General features: G+C 34.4%; 3 protein-coding genes across 4 annotated transcripts in view; 2 read left to right on the top strand and 1 right to left on the bottom strand.

The window, feature by feature from the left end:
* Positions 1-10,316: 10,316 nt before the first annotated feature.
* LOC144640991 (uncharacterized) lies at positions 10,317-12,035 on the top strand. The gene has a single exon (XM_078500060.1). The coding sequence runs from the start codon at positions 10,317-10,319 to the stop codon at positions 12,033-12,035; it is 1,719 nt and encodes a 572-aa protein (XP_078356186.1).
* Positions 12,036-14,732: 2,697 nt separating this feature from the next.
* LOC144640974 (ficolin-1-like) lies at positions 14,733-16,244 on the bottom strand. The gene is made up of 2 exons (XM_078500030.1): positions 16,087-16,244; positions 14,733-15,163 (listed from the first exon to the last, which is right to left on the bottom strand). The coding sequence occupies exons 1-2, from the start codon at positions 16,199-16,201 to the stop codon at positions 14,898-14,900; spliced, it is 381 nt and encodes a 126-aa protein (XP_078356156.1). The 5' UTR covers positions 16,202-16,244; the 3' UTR covers positions 14,733-14,897.
* Positions 16,245-18,818: 2,574 nt separating this feature from the next.
* Positions 18,819-21,642, top strand: part of LOC144640977 (deoxynucleoside triphosphate triphosphohydrolase SAMHD1-like) — a 61,412-nt gene continuing 58,588 nt past the window's right edge. Inside the window, exons 1-6 of one of the 2 annotated variants that reach the window (XM_078500049.1) lie at positions 18,819-19,007; positions 20,560-20,583; positions 20,809-20,838; positions 20,995-21,018; positions 21,121-21,144; positions 21,251-21,274. In XM_078500049.1, the coding sequence (XP_078356175.1) occupies positions 18,887-19,007; positions 20,560-20,583; positions 20,809-20,838; positions 20,995-21,018; positions 21,121-21,144; positions 21,251-21,274 (247 nt within the window). In that variant the 5' untranslated portion in view covers positions 18,819-18,886. The remainder of the gene's footprint in view (positions 19,008-20,559; positions 20,584-20,808; positions 20,839-20,994; positions 21,019-21,120; positions 21,145-21,250; positions 21,275-21,642) is intronic. The other variant, XM_078500050.1, reaches the window with a different exon arrangement.

The raw sequence follows: 21,642 nt of genomic DNA on the forward strand, positions 1-21,642 counted from the left end.
CTGATCCTGATATTAATCTATTAATGATCATATCAGTACTTTCATTTTTCTGTTGGTGTCTGACAGGTGAGGCATTTACTTTCTGTAAGATTGGGGATAGTGCCTTTTGCCCAGCATTTCCCTTCCTCATATTCCTAAGCCTTTCCATTATAAGGTCTCCGGCTTTTTCTGATGCCCTTTTACCCAGTTTATCACCTGCATGAGAAATACCTGATTTTATCGCCTTCTTACCTAAGGGCTTGACAATTTTTTTAACAACAGACGACATAACACTCTTCATCGGTTTGAAAATGTTATCAACGATAATACCTGACCCTTTGTGCTTATATACAAATTTACCAAATTTTGGATGGTAAAACCTCTTGAATTCATATGGTTTCATTATATACTATTATGTTATATTATTCTATCCTTTTCAAAATTAATGAAAAAGACGTATCCGCTCCATTCAGGTTAATTAACCGTCTCTTCCCATCTGTGATGTATATTCGAATGCTACTTATCTGTTGCTTATTAACCGGATTAAATGTGACCCTACGAGGCTCGATTGTAAACGAATAACTCGGCTGTAGTACGCTGGTCGAAAAAGTATAAATGATATCCGACTCTTCACCATCGACTAAAGAAGTATTGACTAGATCGCAATGTACATTTAATATATCGGTATCTTGGCTTAGATTTGGGACTCTTGGACCAATATTAACCGCATCCTTTAATACCTTTTTATCAAACCCTATAAGGTCGTTGAAATTGCTATGCGTCAAATCAAGTTGATAATTTTGAGATAAAGTGATTGTGACTCGGAATGTTGTTGAATCAAAATCAATAGAGATGGGATATATAGGGTTATCATCATCTCCCGTCTTGGTAATCTCTTTAATATATTCATCAAATTCAGAATAATTCCAAACACCTTCAGGGAAAGTTATGTCTTCAAATTTATTCCCATTATCAGAACTATATTTAATTTGCTGATTACCATATGAGGGATTTACATTAAACCATGTAAATGACATGTTAATAATACGATTGAGACCTATCATATATTGGTAATTGCTATCCAATGTTATAGGCCTGTTGAATTTAGTTGTAAAATTTTGAGGAGTGTTATTACCTTGATTTTTAACACTATATGATGATAATACTAACTCACGATCCATATATATAATACAGTTACATAAATTAGACTTTAAAGTACAGATTATATATCTGTTTATATTGTTGTTTATTTATAGTAGACCTTTTTAAAAGTGTGTCTAATATAGCGACTCCCATATTTCGCATTTTAACTGATGTGTTTCCTGCGTTTATTGAACCGATGATCAATTCCAATTTTTTGAGAAGCTGTTTTACATCGTTAAAAAATATAACATTTCCACCTTTCTGTTTTTTTCGAATACCAGAACCTTTTATCGTTTTGGCTTTACTTTCGTAATGTTTTATGTAGTCATTTAATGCAACTCTTGCATTGTTTATTCTCTTATTTTTAATCTGTCTTTCCGCTTCAGATATAGTTCCCCTATTATATTCTTTAGTAACATTCGCCTTGAAACCTTTCAATTGTCTCCGTTTATATTTGGCTTTCTCTAAAATCTTATTAAGATAGTTCTTGGTTTTCTTTGGTGTCATTTCAGGCTGATCTAATTTCATTTGCACTACATCATAATCGTCGATACCAACGTCATCTAGTATTTCACTTACTTCATCATCAGCATCTAAAGCATAATCAATTTCATCCTCATCGTATTCAGGAGGTAATTCATCTACATATTCAGGATAATATTGGGGATCAACATAAATCTCCTTATTTCCTTCTAAAAGATCTTTTAAAGATTCTTCATATGTTGGTGGTTTCGGAACAATCTGTTTTTCATTTTGTGGCATTACAGGCTCATCAAATAAATTATCTACGTCCATATCCTCAAAAGGATCAACTTCAGGATAGTAATCTGGAGCTTCCATTTCACCTCTCATCCCCTTTTTGACACGATTTTTGGGTACTTTTGCTATCTGCAAATTACTTTTAATTACATCATCTAATTTACTTGTCACTGGTTTGAATACCTTCGAAAATGACTCTTGGCTTGTCTGCTGACCGATATTATTTTGTGTGATTGCATTTTTAACATAATTGATTTTATCGCCCAAATCAGATTTACTCTTTGCAAGCTCTTTCCATCTAAGTAAACTCATTTTATTTTATATTATTACGTTACATAAAAAATGAAAATTGAATATAAAAATCAACATTTAACATAGCGTTTAACACCTTGATGTACACCGTGTTGAACACCTTGTTGAACTGAAAATAATATACCCATATAATATAATGAGAATACCGAATTATGACACTGAAGACGATATGGCCTCAAACTTTAGACAACTATACGATTTCATGCCAAATCAATGTTTTCGGATGCTGGTTTGCGGTCCAAGCGGTTCGGGGAAAACAAACACACTAATGCATATGATATACAATCTATTATATTTTGATAAAATTTATTTATACGCAAAAAACTTAGAGCAGTCCAAGTTTGTGGATCTTATGGATATGTTCCAGCAAATAAGTAATGAAGCTGGTTATGATGTTATTGAAGCACGCAATGATGAGATTATTACCGTTGGAGACCTTGATGGTGACTCTCAGAAAATAGTCATTTTTGACGATTTTGTATGTGATAAAAACCAAAAACCATTAGTCGACTATTTTATACGAGGAAGGCATAAGAACTGTAGCGTGATATATCTGAGTCAAAGCTACTATAAGACACCAAAAGACATAAGATTAAACTGTTCACATTTCTCTATATACGAATTCCCAAGTGCTAATGAGAGTAGTCTAATATGCCGTGAAAACAGTATTCCAAAAGAGCTATACGAGAAAGCAACTAAAGAGCCATTTAGCTTTATATATATCGATAAGCCACGAAAATTCGTAACTAAGAATTTCAATGAAAAAATATAATATAATATAACTGATTGATATAATATGAGTTACTCAAACGGTTTATTACAATCAAATAACACTAATATTACACCAATTAAAGGCCCTCGAGGTGAAAAGGGTGACCCAGGAGTCGGCTTTGATGTTACGCCTGAAGGTAATTTCAATTTGAACAAAAAGAGAGTAATAGGGCTAAAAACGCCTGATGACGTTGCGATCGATGATTCAATTGAAAATTATTCAAGGGATCTCGAGACGGCCGTAAATAAACGATATCTTAACCAATTCTTCCTTAAAAAGAACAGAAATGAAACAGTGTTTGATTGTGCCGGCCTTTCATTGCAAAATACCGAAGTGTATTATCCAAGTTTATATAACGATCGATCTGTACCAAACGTTGGCTATGTTAGTGTTGAGGATAACAAAGTAAGGACTGAAATTGATACCAAACTTGCTACTAAGGCTGACAAATCGTACGCTGATAATACATATTTAACAAAGAAATCAGGAGGTGTCTTAGCTCAAAGCCTTCAAAACAAAGCAGACAAATCGTACGTTGATAACACTTTTTTAAAGAAGGTCGTAGGACGCGTTTTGACTCAAAAAATTCTAAGCAAGCTTGATATTCACGGTAGTAACATGATGCAGGCAAATCTCCATATGAACGATAATCGCATAACAAATCTAAGCAAACCAATATATGGAACCGATGGTGTAAATAAATTGTATGTTGACAGTTCACATATTACCTCTATTGATAAAGGAAACGTTTTCAATAATATAATGATTGACAGTGATAATCAACTTAGTGAAGAGAATGATATCGAGCTTGGAGATTTAATTCATCATCCAAATCCTGTTCATCAAATCAATAAAAAGGTAATAGATACAAAATTACTTCTCGATAGTTCGAAAAATTACTACTCAAGCAGATTAGGTATCAACATGTACCCTATACCAATTAATTATTATACAATGGCATTTGAACTCTATTTTCCAGTTGAAATAGATGAGAATAGTGTTGATATCAGTGTTGTGTCATTGATTGATACTGTTAATAAAGTAACTACACGAGTTTATAACGGTTATAGTCGAACAATAGCTCAAGTTCATAAGTATCAACAACATAACAACAACTATCTCTATGTCGATATCGTTTTAAAAATGAAGTCAGGACACTCGTATGTACCAAAACTGCAAACTTATATTATAATATATGGGATTAAGAATTATGAAAGTAATGTTGAACCCAGTATATACGATCAGCTATATTATGTTGAAAATGATAGAATAGCTTTCAATGCATCAATTGATATGAAAACACAGGCCATTCATGGTATTGCAGAAGGTACTACTGATGATCAAGCTGTTAATTATAAACAGTTAAAAAATTTTCGGGACGATTTGAAGTCTGATCTTGAATTAAAAATGGCTAAAAAAAGAAACATCAGCTATTACCATAAAATTTTCGAGTATTTTTATGATCTAACGGATCCATCTGAATTCATCATGGCAGATGCAAACGGATCGGTAATCCATGGATTAAATAATGGTCTTGTGTTTTTCCAATCAAAAATGCTAGCAGATTTTGATCCGAAGAATGGTTTTTTTGGTGTTTTCGTAATTAATTTAAATGAAAATATCACTAAATCCAACGACTACACTATATATATATCATTTAAAAATGGCTATAAACACGGTGATAATAAAAGGATTAAAATTGAATTTATCGATGCAAGTAGCTTTGAATACCCATGGTTAAAAGTGGAGCAGAATAAGCTATTCCTCGATTATGGGTTAGATTCATATACAGAGCAAATTAGAGATGGTTATATAGGTAAATATATGAATCTCTGGTATACAAAGATACAGGATCAATTTAGAATCGCTGTTTGCAATAATGTTATGAGTATTGATCAAACATTTTCTGGGTTTAATATCAATACATCTAGCATTAAAATTTCTTCAGATTACTTTGTACAAAGAATCGGTTTTAGTAACACAGCAATGTCAGTAAATAGTCGAGAGTATCACAAAGTCCAATTTTTAGATAAAACAATGGGTATATTCTTCGAATAAATTATCTAACTCACTATTATATGAAAACTGCAGATTTAATACATGAGATGCTGAAAACTATTGAACGGTTGATTAAAAATATCAGAAAATTATACAACAGATTTAAAAATAGAAAGAAAACATTGTCTAATCAATAATATATGACAAAACAACGCAAAAATATATTCGAATGGAACCATATTAGTGACAAGTTAAATCAATCGCAAATTCAAGAATTGAAAGAATACTACAAAGTTTATCATAAAAAGTGTTGGTGTTATAAAAAAGCTACAAAAAGCTTTAGAAGGCTGAAATTAATAGGCAATTCGCTGGCTATTTTATTCGCTTCAGGAGGTATAGTATCGTCAATTTCAACTGGTGGTATCAGCCTGATTGCAATCAGCACGGGAGCTTTATTGATACAAGGCTGGCTTCAGCATCAGAATCTCGATTTAAAAATTCAAAATGGAATTTTTGCTTATCAAAGCTATCAGCATTTGCTTAATACAATAAAATTCATGTTAAGAACGGGGGAATATGAACTATCCAATATCTTTTTAATGATGAAAACTACTGACGACTACATATGCGATACCGGTCCAATAATCGATCGGTATCTGCTCAAATATGATGATAAATTTACCGAATAATCCGTGCGATCTGGGACGATTTTAATGCTAAAATCTCACCCCAATACCGATCATTAAAAGCTCGCGTTTTTTTTGATTTAGTAACACAGATGAAATTGTATGGTATACCGAGCATTTTAAACATCTGTCTTATAATATATTTCGTTGAGATCATCCTCTTTCTTCTTTTATTTATAGATGGAAGAATAGTATCGATCTCATGAAACACTTTGTAAATCTTATCGCGATGATTATGAGACAATTGAACTCCATTTTTAATACATAAATCGTTTAAAACATTCTCAATATGGTATTTACGATGATAGATGCTTTTACGCCATATTTTGTGTCTGTTCTCGTAAAAATCGAAATACTCATTGTAATAAATAGAACCATGAACCAAACCGCAATTAATACAAACATTAATACCGTTTTGATTTGACATATCCTGCTTACTACAGCATGGCTCAACATCCTTGTTACCTTTTATCAATAGTTGATCACAGAAAGGGCATATAGGTTCTTTTAAAATTTTTAATTCATCGTGGATTTCAGAATTACAAACCATTATATATATATAACACACATAACTTCACCAACCATGCCTTTATTCAAAAGTAAAGTCCGAATGACGTCACGCCACAACTGTGGCGGTCATTATAATTCACAAGTGCCACAAGCACAGTCTATGTTATGTGTCCATGGTTCTGCAACCTCTTGGTGACTACTAAAATAATCCACTACAGCACCGCCATTCTTTACAAACCATAAAAATGGTAACTTACACCTTAACACTTTTTTGTAAGGAAAGAAAAGCTTGTAAAACTTTCTAAGCTGTCGTGCTCGTGTTTTTTTAACTCTACATCGCAAATTAACCCAATCGTCAAAGTTACCGAGTACTCGCTTCATACACTTTTCCTGTTGGAACTTTTCAAATGCTTGATTCAGCCACATTCCATAAAAAAAAGCATTCTGAACAACATAATTCTCAATCGTTTTAAAAGAGTTTTCGCAAAGTCTGATACAATCTTCATACTTAGCTAAGGAGACTTCACCTTCTGGGAATGTGTTAGGAACATCAATGTGCACTCTCTCTCCTCTGATATAATTATCTTGCATTTGTTTGATGAGTGAAAAAGCATCACACTCACGTTCCGCCGTTGATAGCTTCTTTCGTTTTGGTTCTGGATGTGTTTCAACTAATAACTGCGGAACATTTGGGGAACCTGTTGTATCAGGCCAATCTTCAAGAACAGTTTTGGCTTCTTCGGGTTTTCCATCGTTTAGCAATGCTACTGCATAGTCTCGTTGTAGACAGCAATTCGAATAAAGTTTCATCCAATACTCAGCAAATAATTGGACCTTATCGTTCATAAAAGCCACATTTTGATGGTAAAAACCATCTATGACCTCCACATCTATATCTTTCTCATAACCTGTGTCAACAACATCTTCTAAATCCATTTCATCCATCAAATCAGTTAAACCAGTTTCACTCCCCGCCATTTCTTTAACTAAACAACTTGTAAAGATATGCTCAGGGAATTTTCGAGATCGTACGAGTGTCTCGTGATTCCCAAACAATAGCTATTAGCAATGACGCATTTCCTGTTTTTCCAGACATGTCTAGACTTGTCAGCGGGTAAGTCGAAAATATGAATGATTCCACTGTATGATGATATAAGCAGATATTATGTAATGTATACTGTAAAAAATCCACAGTATATATTTTTCACATATGCTGTTTATTGTTACCATTTGGTAACCAAAAATGAATTCTGTTTCTGGTTATCTTATATGCATTTTTTGTTATGAATATATTTAGTACTGTTCCTCATTTGCTTTTCACATCGTGGACATATATAGATTCTTTGTAGCCAGCTTTTTGCCTGTTCTTTATTAGCTTCTCTCTTTTCCTCAATTGATGTATATTTACTTGGGCGTTCGTTCAAAGACTTGATAATGTTTTCAGGCATATCATCTTTATTAACATATTCAAATTTATACTGAATATTATCTTTAGTAATGCCTGATTTACAATGGTTTAAGCCTTCGCAAACCATCTTTACAATACCAGCATTAATACCGAGATTCTGTTGAGTAGCATACATACTATTAAAATATAAAACTTCATTTGTAATGCAATTAATAGCTTTAACACATTTTTTGTTTTTATAATTGTTTTTTACAAATCCATAATCACGATCTTTTGCTGATTTTTTACAATTTTCTTGATGTGTTAATAGTTGTAGATTGCATAAACGGTTATCAGATTTGATATTATTGATATGATCAATGACTTTATCATTAGCGATAACACCGTTGAAACACTCATAAATAAAGCGATGTACTTGGTAAGACTTTTGACCTGATTGACCATATTTTCGAACACTACATGCCATATATCCATTGTGAGATTTTTTACCACAACTGATATCTCTTTTAAATATATGAGCAATTTTACCATCTCTACTTGCACAATATAAATCATATATAGGATGAATTTGAAACTTTTCATTATTTATAGTTATTATAACATCAGCCATTTTTTCCATTTTAATTTTAATATGTGTCAAATCTTTAAGCCAAAATATTTTTTTTTAATTTTGACTTAAAGAAATAGTTTTAATATATAATAAATCAAAATGACCCAAAAAAATATCTTAACCAATATTAATACAGAACTTATGAACCAAGATGATCTTCAAAATTTAAGTAAAGATCAGCTTATAAATATAATAATCTCATTAAAAGAAAATCAACCAAGGATATACAAACCACGGCCTCCGAAGCCTACTCCAAGACGAAACGTTAAACAAAGGATTCAAGATTATGAGGAAAATATCATTCAACCACCTCCTGAATTTAGGGATGATTACAAGCCTAAACCCATGCCAAGGACTATAAAAACAGCCCCATTACCAAAGACTAAGATAGAGGAAGTTGCTAAAGCTATGAAAGGCTACACAAAGTCTTTTGAAATTGGTATAAAAAATAATAAAGACCCGTTATTACAGCTTCAAAACACAAGAAAAGCTGTAGAAAATCACATAATAAAAGAGCTATCAGCAATGAAAGGTGTTAAGTTCATTGAAACGCTCAAGGTGAAATTCACTAAAATGTCTGGGGATAGTGTAATATACAAAACCGCTTATTTCAACAGTAAAGCACAGACCATAATTAATAATCTGGCAATCGTTGAATCACTACAAGCATCTAAACAACAGATATTAAATTTCGTAGCTCAATGGATATCTGAAGGCTCAGGATGGACTATTGAATCAGTTGATGGTCATTATATAAATTTAGTTAAATATGAACCAATGAAAGGCGAATCTTATATTCAGCTACCACCAGAACTTAGAAACAGTGCTAAAGGATTAATAAACATGAAAAATGAAGATAATGAATGCTTTCGGTGGTGTCATATCAGATACATAAATCCTCAAGATAAATATCCTCAACGAATTAAAAAATCTGATAAGGCATACATCGAGAGATTAGATTACTCTAAAATTGAATTTCCAGTAACAATAAAACAGTACAATAAAATTGAGAAGCAAAATGAGATTAATATTAATGTTTTCGGTTATGAAAACAAACAACCATATCCCATCTATATATCAAAAGAAAAGTATGACAATCAGATGAATTTATTATTGATAACTGAAAATGAAAACAAGCATTATGTTCTAATAAAAGATTTTAATAAATTCATGTATAACCAAACTAAACACAAAGAGAGGAAGCACTTCTGTATGCACTGTTTACAATGCTTCAGTTCTGAAAAAGTATTAAATAATCACAAAGATAATTGTATTCAAATAAATGGAGTACAAGCAGTAAAAATGCCTGATAAGGATAACAACATACTAAAATTCAACAACTTCCATAAACAGCAACAAGTGCCATTTGTCATTTATGCCGATTTTGAAGCTATAACAGAAAAGATATCCGGCTGTAAGCAAAATAATGATAAATCATATACTGAAGCCTATCAAAAGCATACTGACTGTGGATATGGTTATAAGGTTGTTTGTTGCTATAATGATAAATATTCCAAACCGATACAAATATATAGAGGAGAAAAAGCTGTTTACAAATTCATGGAAAAGATGCTAGAAGAAGTTAAATATTGTAAAAATACAATGAAAAAATACTTCAAGAAACCATTAAAGATGACTAAAGATGATGAAAATGAATTTCAAAAAGCAGAAGCATGTCATATCTGTGATATAAAATACATAGATGAAGATATTCGGGTTAGAGACCATTGTCATATTACTAGCAAATACAGAGGGAGCGCTCATACAGAATGCAATCTGAAATTAAGAATAGAACCCGATAAAATAAAAATTCCAGTAATTTTTCACAACTTAAGAGGTTATGACAGCCATTTCATAATGCAAAAGATAGGAAAAATTGTAAAAAATCATACATACAAAAATAAAAAGGGAGAAATTAAAGAAATGAATATCAATGCTATACCAAATAATATAGAAAAATATATGGCCTTCATGCTCGGTAATCATTTAACCTTTCTAGATAGTTTTCAGTTTATGAGTTCAAGTCTTGAGAAGCTGGTTAGTAATCTACCTAAGGAATCCCTAAAATATACTTCTGAAATATTCGAGAGTAAGCAACTCAATCTGATGTCAAGAAAAGGAATATATCCGTATGACTATATGGATAGCTTTGACAAATTTAATGAAAAACTACCCAAAAAAGAAGACTTTTACAGTATATTAAATGATGAGCATATATCAGATGATGACTATAAGCATGCTAAAAATGTGTGGAAAACGTTTAAGATCAAAAATATGGGTGAATATCACGATTTATATCTTAAAAGCGATGTACTTTTACTTGCTGATGTATTTGAAAGCTTCCGCAAGACCTGTCTTAAGTATTATAAGCTAGATCCATGCCATTATTTTAGCAGTCCCGGCTTGTCTTGGGATTCAATGCTTAAAATGACAGATATCAAACTAGAGCTTATGACAGACATTGATATGTACCAATTCATTGAAAAAGGAATGAGAGGAGGTATTAGTTATATAGCCAATCGATATGGTAAAGCAAACAATAAATATATGAAAGAATATGATGAAAATTCAGCCTCAAAGTATATCATGTATCTTGATGCTAATAATCTCTATGGTTGGGCTATGAGTCAATATTTACCAACAGGTGGATTTAGATGGTTAACACAAAAACAGATAGATGAAACAAACTTAGCTAAGTACAAAGAAGATTCTAATAAGGGTTTAATTTTAGAAGTTGATCTAGAGTATCCTAATGAACTACATAACCTTCATAATGACTATCCATTGGGAGCAGAAAAAGTTAAAGTAACCAAAGACATGCTATCAGATTATTGCAAAACCATTGCTGAAAAATACAATATATCAACAGGATTAGTTCATAAGTTGATTCCAACTTTAAACAACAAAGAAAAATATGTGCTACATTACCGGAATCTTCAATTATATCTAGATCTTGGATTAAAATTAACCAAGGTCCACCGAGTGTTAGAATTTAATCAATCCCCATGGTTGAAGCAATACATTGACTTCAATACTGAAAAGCGTACGAATGCTAAAAATGTTTTTGATAAAGACTTTTTTAAACTAATGAATAACAGTGTATTTGGTAAGACTATGGAAAATCTTCGAAAGCGAGTTGATGTTAGATTGGTGACTAATAAAAAGAAGCTATTAAAGCTAACCAGTAAACCGACTTATGTTAGTAGCAAAATATTTAACGAAAACCTTGTAGCCGTGCATAAGATTAAAGAAACACTCACCCTTAACCGGCCGGCTTATATTGGCATGTGTATCCTAGATCTAAGCAAAACACTAATGTATGATTTCCATTATAACTATATTAAAAAGAAATATGGTAGCGGAGCCAAACTACTATTTACTGATACAGACAGCTTGACCTATGAAATTGAAGCTGATGATGTGTATAAGGACTTTTGGAATGATAAAGATAAATTCGATAACAGTGATTATCCTAAAAAATCACTATTCTTTGATAAAACAAATAAAAAGGTTATAGGTAAATTTAAGGACGAATCTTGTGGTTTGCCTATTTGTGAATTTGTCGGTCTTAGATCAAAAATGTACAGCTATATCAAAGATAATAACAAACAAGAAAGAACAGCTAAAGGTATTAAAAAATACGTTATTAAAAAAGATATGACTCATAAAAACTATAAAGAAACACTATTCAATAAAACACAGATGCACCACATAATGAAAACCATTAGAAGTCAAGGCCATCAACTTGGAAGCTATGAGATTAATAAAATATCACTAAGCTGTTTTGATGATAAACGGTATATACTTGATGATGGATTAACAAGCTATTCTTATGGGCATTATAATATAAAGAAATAATTTTCATCACTTACTATTTGTTTTCATTTATAATTCCAATATTTGTTTTCATATACAATTCCAATATTTGTTTTCATTTTACAATTTCAATATTTGTTTTCATATACAATTCCAATATTTGTTTTCAGTTTATAATTTCAATATTTGTTTTCATTTTACAATTTCAATATTTGTTTTCATATACAATTCCAGGTTTGTTTAAAACGCGCTACTTTCAAAATTTTTAAAAAATAGTATAAGAAGTTTTTTTTATTTTGAACCTAGGGTTGAGTTAGGGTTGGTTTTTCAGGCTTGGTTTCACAGGGCTTGAATTTCAGTTTTGATTCCAATATTTGATTCCAATATTTGAATCCATTTTTGTCCCCATATTTTGGATCCACCACTGGTCCAATATTTGAACCCATTTTTGTCCCCATATTTTGGATCCACCACTGGTCCAATATTTGAATCCATTTTTGTCCCCATATTTTGGATCCACCACTGGTCCAATATTTGAATCCATTTTTGTCCCCATATTTTGGATCCACCACTGGTCCAATATTTGAATCCATTTTTGTCCCCATATTTTGGATCCAGTGCTGTGCAGTAGTATAGGAGTTGGGGATGTAAGAGATTATAAAAATTTTTATGATCTCGTACCCCCAACTCCTATACTACTAAAAGTCAAAACTTTGAGATTTCCGAAGGTGTCCCGACCTAAATACGATCATTTTGCCAAGGAGAGATGTAATTATGGTAATTATATTCCACGCTTTTACGGCGAGAACAATGCGTTTTTTAATAGGACACGATTGTTTATGCCGAATATTTTTGTGATTACTCTGAGTTGCAGAAATATTCAAATTTAAATGAACATAAGCTCAAAGACTTCCTACAATCTATATGAACGTATATCGCTAAGTGTTGTTTAAATTGGTTAAAATATCAAAGAAACAGGAATTTTTTACAAATCACGCGCACGCGCCCATATTCTTATCCAGTCATAAATACTTGGCTTCACACTAGAGCTTAAAGTATAGTCTAAGTGCACTTGGAACCTACTTTGAGTGTGAAGGGGTAAAACGTACTTACTTGAACTTTACCTGGTGACCATGGAAACTTTCGTAGTTCAAAGAAGCCGAAGTACGCCGCCAAGTATGGTCTACACCACACTTGAGAACGCACTTGACCAATAGGAAATGAAAGCCAACTGAAAGCGCGCGCGTGCAGCGTTGTCACGATTCTGAAAAACAACTTGCCAGCTGAAATCAGAAGAAATTCAAAATGGACTGCTAGTGTTCGAAGGAGCAGGAGTCTTTTATGTAAGTTAACAAAGAAAGAAAAGAAAAGTCGATGCATATGGTTAAACTTATAATAAACTTATAATCCTATTTTAACTTCCTTTTTTTCAGAGACAGCTTTAACCATCGGTTTTCATTTCTACCACGAAATGCGGTTCTTCAAAACCAGCCACACGTGCAGCCACTATTTCAACCTGGCCACTTCTTCGCGCCGCAACAAATACACTTTATCCCGCCGACTCCTTCAAACAATGATTTCACAAGCGTGCAATCGTATTTGTGATAATTATGCGTGACTGATTTTACCCCGCGAAAGATGATTGACAGCTTGTACCTAAGTAATATACTTATTCATCAAGTGTGAAGCCAGATTTTGTAAAATACGACTTAAGATTTTTAAGTGCACTTGATTCAAGTGCTGACTTGAAACTAACTTAGCTTCTAGTGTGAAGCCAAGTAATATCTCGTAAAGTTGTCGATGTCAGTCGTTGTACTTCGTGCATACGCTTTAAATAAATGCATAATGATGAGCCTAAGGTGTCCCCCGCGACCTTAAGTAATAGGTGGCTCCAAAATATGCTAATTTTACAATATAAGAGTTTGTTTGTAGAAAATTACCCGAATTATATGAGAGACATGTTTACTTTCCGCTCTGTGAACTATAACCTGCGTGGTAACCACATCCTGTCACTTTTCAAGCCGAGAACTACAACGTATGGTCTGAACTCTTTCAACTATCTAGCTGCAAAACTATGGAATACCGTAACCTGATGTCCTGAGAACTTGTGACGATTTAAATGTATTTAAGAGGAACATTCTTAGTCTTGTCAATTTTAGTATTTGTCCGTCTCAGACGATTTGTCCGTCTTTTGTGTGAAAACGGCCATTAACCCAAGGAATATTGCTTTATTTGCCTTTTAACTTTTCGTTCGTCAATATTTCACTGAATAAAGAAGATCAGGAGGAGATTGTGTGAGGAATATTTTGAACGAAAATTCTGACAGTGTCGCTTTCCTCGCTTCCTCAACTCACACATCGACCGTTTTCACACTTAAACGGATAATCGTGAAAATAATAATATTGCATTCATCTTATCGTGTTAATGCAATAATATCCATTCGTTTTTTTTGTACGCTCTTTCTTTTATGGATCCGTAAGAAATCTCGTGAGCAATTCCTCGGCTGCGAGTGGACCAAGTTTTTGAATGTGTTCCCAACATGCATTGCGCCGATGAACGATAGAAACAAGGCGTGCTAATACATTTTCCGTGTTGTTTACTTGTACAGTGAATAGTTTTTGCCTAATCAGCGCGTATCATTTTAAGTTATTGAATAATAATAAATTAATAATAGAATTCGGCAACAGTTCCCAATTGTTTAAGTCTTTCGTTATGTTCTTGAGAAATCAGTTACTGCCCAATAACATCTGGATAAACTAGAAAGTGTAATACAATAAATAGTTTCCGTTAATCAAACATTTCCCAGAAAGATGCTAAGAGTCATGTTAAAAGTAAATTTAGTTAGCTACTTTGGTTGCTAGTTTGCACGTTATTATCTATTTAAAAATATGAAAATCAGTTCGATCAGAAATCCAGTGGTCTTATTTTCATCTCGGTCCTCTTCAGGGAGTATTGCTGTCGCTTCCAGTGATACCAGTTCAAACCATCACCGTTGGGGGCGGGATTTCCATGACGATAGATTCCATTCAGGTTTGATGCGTGGCAGTCGGAGTACCACCAGGCTCCGTGGTGTAAGATGGCACAGTTGTTCCCCACACGGTCATCGTTGTCCTGATCTTGAGTTGTAAATGGTTGATCACGGTGCCAATCAAGAGAGTCACCAACAATTCCTGACACATTAAATCATGAAATTAGCAACCATTAAACAGCCTGTCTATTCAACAATAATCACTTCGGCGAATAATTGTTAAATGTTTTAATTTCAATTTTCTTATCGTTCAATATAATTTTTCTCGGTAAATAAGCATAATCTTACTAGAGGCCTAATAAGCCTTATCAACCCGAGTTGAAATAAAGTTATCTATCTATCGATTTATCTACCGTTTTAACAAGCAACTACGGTAAACCATTCTTACGGCCTCAGCCAATAAAAACCTTAGATGGCCCTGTTTCCTACGTACGAATTTTTCTTGGAATTTAGGGACCAGTCTTGAATTAGAGAGGGGGGAAGGCTGGTGCAAACATGGGGAGGGCCATTGTTGTCATGCAAGCACAAATGGGAGTGTCATACAATTTGGTGCATGTCATTAAGGGGGTCATTATTTTTTATGCAAAGTTGCTGGGGTAAAGGAGTCAATCTAGAATTCTTCTGAAGACAGTCATTCTTTTGTAAATGTGATATAGAACACATTCTTTATTTGATGACCGTAGAATATTAACATGGGACTTTAATTACACTTCTTGGTCCTATGTCTAGATTCTTTCCTGACTTGAACAAACAGTAAATTGTCAAAATAGAATGTAAATATACATTTTTAACGATTAATAACTGGTTTCTTGAAGTGATGTAAACAAGTTACTGGGGGGGGGGGGGGGGGGGTCATGCTAAATTATGCCAACTATTTTTGAGGGCCAACAGTTTTTCTGCACCTGGAATGGGGAGGGTCTCCCCAAAACTGGAAGGCCAAAATAAAAATAGACCAGCCCTCCCCTCCCCCTCTGATTCATGACCGGTCCCTTATGTCCCATTCGTATTCCACTTTTAAAAATGCATTGCTTTTACAATGCAAAATGAAGAATAAAAAATTCATACCTGAGTAAGATCCGAGGATCAGCTTGTATTTGTCATTCTCACTCATAACACCAAACATGTTGTACTCGGCACAAGCAGTATTCCCTTCGAAGTCTTCCAAATCTACACAGAGCATGTTGGTTTCACCTGACGTCAGGAGGTGAATCTTTTCATTTCCGAGCCAAAGCTCGCCACTCGGATCACCGAATCCATGTTTGTAGTCGCTCCAGTTTAGGTAGAAATCCACCGACCCCGAGATCTTTAAAATATACCGTAATACACCACCTGAATGACCTTGAATAATTTGTGTGTTTTTACATCCCATCGCCCCGGGCAACTGAAAAGTTGAAAATGATGTTATTCATCAGACGCCCCTCAAACTGCTCAAGGCTGCTTAATCGACAGAGTAAAGGGACTACTCGATACTCACCAAGAACTATGTCGGTCAAGCTGGTTATCCTATGCGTAGTTATTCCATAAAAAGCTGGGTAGATAGCCACACATTAGCTTTGGGCAGAGCGCACTGTTCAACTGACTCTAAATCGTTCACATGCTCGTATTACATACAGAAAAGAAACAGACGTCCTGTTTTGCCTCTTCAGTGACAGCAGAATAACCGACGGAAACAATAGAAATAAAGTTAACAATTACTTTTTATTGTTTACAAATACAAGTTAGTCATGTGAACAGCAGACACGTAGTTCCTTTTGAAGCTGGTAGATATTTTAGATCACGCCTCTACCAGCTTTCAACTTAAGATAAAGGAGGCTATCCATATTCAAAAGGAACTACCTTGCCTCAATCAGCAATTACACCATCTTAATCTAAAATTATCCTTCTAATTCACACATTTTCACGTTCTGTTGTTACTACTTGTCTTAATTAGCATTTTTTCTACTTATTATTCAACTCACTGTGCTTTGTAAACCATTCAACTGAAGATGACAGATGCTCTGTCGAAACATGTCTTTGAAACTTAAAAAAATTGTCGTTTTTCTTAAAAACAAGTTAGTCAGTTATTAAATTCTTGTTTATAAATCCGCGCGTCGTTTTCTTCTGTTTCAGTTAGCCAGCAGAAAGTTTTTTGTTCCTTTTCCCCAGGTACAATCGATATTTTATAAAATTCCAGCAAATTTTCTCCAAGGAAAACCGTCCCAGCAAGCGCACGATCTCATTCCTAAATTTGCCAGCCAGCTCAAGTTCAACTTGCTGAGCGGATATTTTGTGGAGCGGTTCCGTTGGGCACTTCTGAACAGTTCGAAACACTTACCGTATTTTCTCAATTAAACGCCCCCGGCGTTTATTTCAAACTTGGCCCCGTGGATCCGGCGTTTATTTGAATGGTGCAGTTTATTTGAGGAAAATGTTTATTAAACAAGGGTTTTTAATCATTATTTGTGACATAAATGTATCTTGCCATCATACCTAAAGCATATTACACCTCAAATAAATGCCTTAAAGGCTTACTTACCACTCTACCTCGGAGACCCGGCGTTTATTCGGGGCCCGGCGTTAAATCGAGAAAATACGGTATCTCCAATAATTGATCATGTACAGAGAATGAGTCAGTGAAAACAAGACTGATTTTAAAATATCTACCCGTTGCAATGAGCATAATTTTCGAAACAAAAAAAGCATACAGGCAAAGATTGAATGTTTCTAGAACTGGAATATAAATAAGGGCACGATCCAGAAGACAATGACACAAACTCCTTGGGTACGTGTTTGCGTATATCTCAACTGGTGACAAGCACTTTGGGCACAAGGGAAGGAATGAAAATGATAACTTCTCGTCTTAGTAGTTAGGTTCTGCGAATTCTTTGTGAATAACAAAACCTTATTGTTAGATGTTTTTCTATGGTGTTTGGGATATATGGCTAAGCGCTTAAAACTCAAATTGAAAGCGAAATTAGCACGAAACGGGCCAAGTAATTTGAAGCTCGACAAGAAATGGCCGCCATCTTTGCTATTATGAAGCTGCGAGAACGCGGTCATTACAAAACTTAAACCAATTCGGATTAAAACCGGATTGTGTGCGAAAGAAAGACGAAAGATAGACTGAAACGCAGACATACATCTTTATTCAAGAAAAAATTCCATAAAAGTACAAACATTAAGTGTTTAACGCGTTGCTCCAAGGGGGCGCGACGAAAGACAAGGTCTCAAAACACCACGGCATAAACACCTCCTTCCTTTCTAATGATTAAAGAAAGCACCCATTTCCACTGAAACAACTATCGCGGTTGCAAAATACCTCAACTGCGCACGAAATGCCACTTTCTACAAGCCTTGCGCATATACTTTTTTCAGCTAGGTCGTCTGTGGGCTCTTTCAGCAACTGTTTGGCCTAGTCACGCAACGAAGACTAGAATGTTCTGGAATGTTCCTTTTTCCGGTTTTGTTGACGCTCGCGAATTCAAGGGTCAATCCTTTCTTCCCTCAAAGATACAGCTATTTTAATTAACGTTGTCAGATCAAAGCTTAAAGCTTAAAGACAAGACCGATTGGTGGTCTGGGTATTCACTGAAATATAAGTCTATAGGAAAGGTACACTTTCGTGTTTTTGCACGTGAAGAGTTTGTTTTCCTCTCAGGAGGCCTTTTTCTGTAGCTTTACTTTCACTGTCGAGTGGCTTTTCGTTTTGAAAAGTCTTCTAAAATTCAGTGCTACTTGAAGTACCTTGTTTCCACGTGTCTGCAGAGAAAGAAAGCGTGCAAGAATTCAACACGTGCAGTTGCTCTCTTCTACCCATACTACCTTTCGGTCTTGCTTTTAAGCTTCGGTCGGTCGACGTTAGGTTATTGAAAAAGCTGTATTTGCGATGGATGAGAAAGAAGGTAGTACAAGTAGTTCAGACGTTCAGCGTGAATACGAAAGTGCAAACAGCCCCAAAGAAGATCACTCTAGCCAGACGTCATCGTCGACAAATTTAAATCCTCAGGGTAAGTAAATTTGTATTTATTGAGTCAGCTCGGCCTATTTTATTTCCGCCTTGGCTTGCCAGGTTAAAAGCGAAAACAACATTTAAGGCCAACGAAGTTAGGTTATCCAAACTATTGCCGAGATGTTTCCGATGTACAATTCAGCTGGATATCGACTAACTCAGATATGGAAGCGCGTCTTCTTCTTCGATCGAGCCTTTAATCGTGAAGTGCGTATTCTCAGTGGCTCAAAAAGCTTAAGTCTCATCTCTAATTTTTCAAGACCAATCGCCACCTACAAGTAAATCGCTGGTTTCTCCTCAAAAACGAAAAAAGAAACTCCTGCTTTTTGTCGTCGTCGCGTTATATTTTCTAATACTTCACTGCAGAACAGTGGCTGTGTTATAATCTTGTGGCCCATATCACCTGATCTGATCTGAGTTTGTTCGTTGATGTCTATCGTGACGCCACGGCTGAACTTGAATTGAACAACACATTTCTCCAAAACCAAAATCCAAGACATCAGTCAATCCCCAGAATTCAACTGCTTAACTCCCGAGGAGAGGTTTGATTTAATGCAACCATAAGGTCTGACCTTTTCTGACAACGTGAAATCCTGCGCTATTTCCTGCTCAAAAGATAAATCCAACTTCTTCCTTTTTAAAATTTCTATTGTATAAATTTAAACACCTGGTTTCCGGTTCTACAAAATCAGCTTATCGTAAGTTGAAGTAAACTACTGAAAAATCTGTCGAATCGAGACAAGAATTCGTGACTACAAAGGTCCCAGACGAGTCAAACTGTGAACCGACTTATTTCAAATAATTGACTATGGTATACAGCTATTTCAGTTAACGTTGTCCGGATCGAAGCTTAAAGACAGAACAACTGTACGTGCTGAATACTAAAATATATAGTGACATGACAAACGCGAATTTGCACGTTTTCTATTTCTTCAGACATGTGAAACAAGGTGCTTTTAGCCACACTGAATTTTAGAAGAATTTTCAAAACTTAGAGCCAAGCGACAGTGAAAGTAAAGCTACAGAAAGGCCTCCTGAGAAGAAAAACAAACTCGTGAAATCTTCACGTGCGAAATACAAATTTGTACATTCAATTAAGCTTATATGCAAATTTGTAGTGAATACTCAGAGCACCATACGGTCTTGCCTTTTAGCTTTAAGCTTTGACCCGACAACGTTTATTGAAATAGCTGTATACGATGAGGCTTTGAAAACAATCGTTATGGTTTTTAATGATGGGCATCCCGGAGGACTCCTCAGTTGTAATTAGTAGTGCGTTTACGAAGCCATTAATGGGACCCAATCTTATAATAATAATAAATCAGTAAATCGAATTCAATGGATGACCGACCATCCGAGGTCAGTCAAGCAAATAATTCTTAGAAAAACAGGTAGTTCAAAGTCGTACCGGATATAATAGGGGCTTCCATTCTGCATTAATTGTGAGTCATGCTATTGTTTAGTTATCATCAGATAATTTTTATTAATAGACTTAGATTTTTGGCGTTGTACATTTTTTTAATATTATTTTTATGGTTCTTTATTTCCAGCACCAGAGATGACTACGACAGATGGTAAGTGTAACGCTAATGTTACAAAAAATTGTTTTCTACTTCTATTCTTAACTTATTTTCACTGTGTTTATCTTGTATTTGGTACCTTTTTTCCCGCACCAGAAATAACTATAGTACAGATGACACTTGTAACGTTGATTGTTTTAGAATTGATTTATATTATTTTGTTGTTGCAAGTTTATTCCTAGTTCATTTCCCTTATCCTTTGTTTCTTTTAATTTCCAGCGGCTGAGATAACTACTACAGATGGTACATGTATGTTCAATTACTAGAAATTGTTCGCTTTTACTTTAAACTTCCTTGTCTTGTCTTTTCTTTTATCGTTAATGTTACAAGAAATTGCTTTATCTCCGTATCATTCAAATTTCAGTGCAATTATTTTAATCGTATATTTTTTCCTTTCTTTTCCAGCACCAGAAGCAACTACTATAGATAGTAAGTCTAACATTGATGTCATTACCATAGTTTTAGATTTTTGTTGTTCTAAGTTTATTGCTCTTTCTTTAAATCTTATCTTTCTTGCTTTTTTATTTCTAGCACCAGAAGTACCTACTACAGATGGTAAGTTTAACATTCATGTTACTGTAACTACCATAGTTTTAGACTTTTGTCCTCTAAGTTTACTGCCATCTCTTAAACCTTATCTTTCTTGCTTTTTGGTTTCCAGCACCAGAAGTAACTCCTACAGATGGTAAGTGCAGTTTTAGATTTTTGTCGTTCTAAGTTTTATTTATTGGTGAACAAATTGTGATTAGTTTCTTGTCATCACAAGTTACTATAGCAACGCCATAACCTATTGAAAACACCGTTTTTGTTTCTCAAATTTATAAAATTAATGTCATATGGATCGAATTAATGTCAATGGATTGTCCGGCGGTTTTTTCTCGCGCAACCGGGCCTATAATTTTCCTAAAAACTGGTTGCCCGAACGCAATTTGCGGCGTCTCAGATTAGTTGATTGATTGTTTAGATTGATTAGCCCTCACATCGGCTGCTCGCTGGTCACATATGCTTGCATTTAACAATTATTCTTCGAATAGGAAGTAAATAACCTCTGCT

This window comes from Oculina patagonica, unplaced genomic scaffold, assembly GCF_052425735.1.
Source record: "Oculina patagonica isolate OP01 unplaced genomic scaffold, crgOcupat unplaced6, whole genome shotgun sequence".
Classification (NCBI taxonomy): Eukaryota; Metazoa; Cnidaria; class Anthozoa; order Scleractinia; family Oculinidae; genus Oculina; species Oculina patagonica.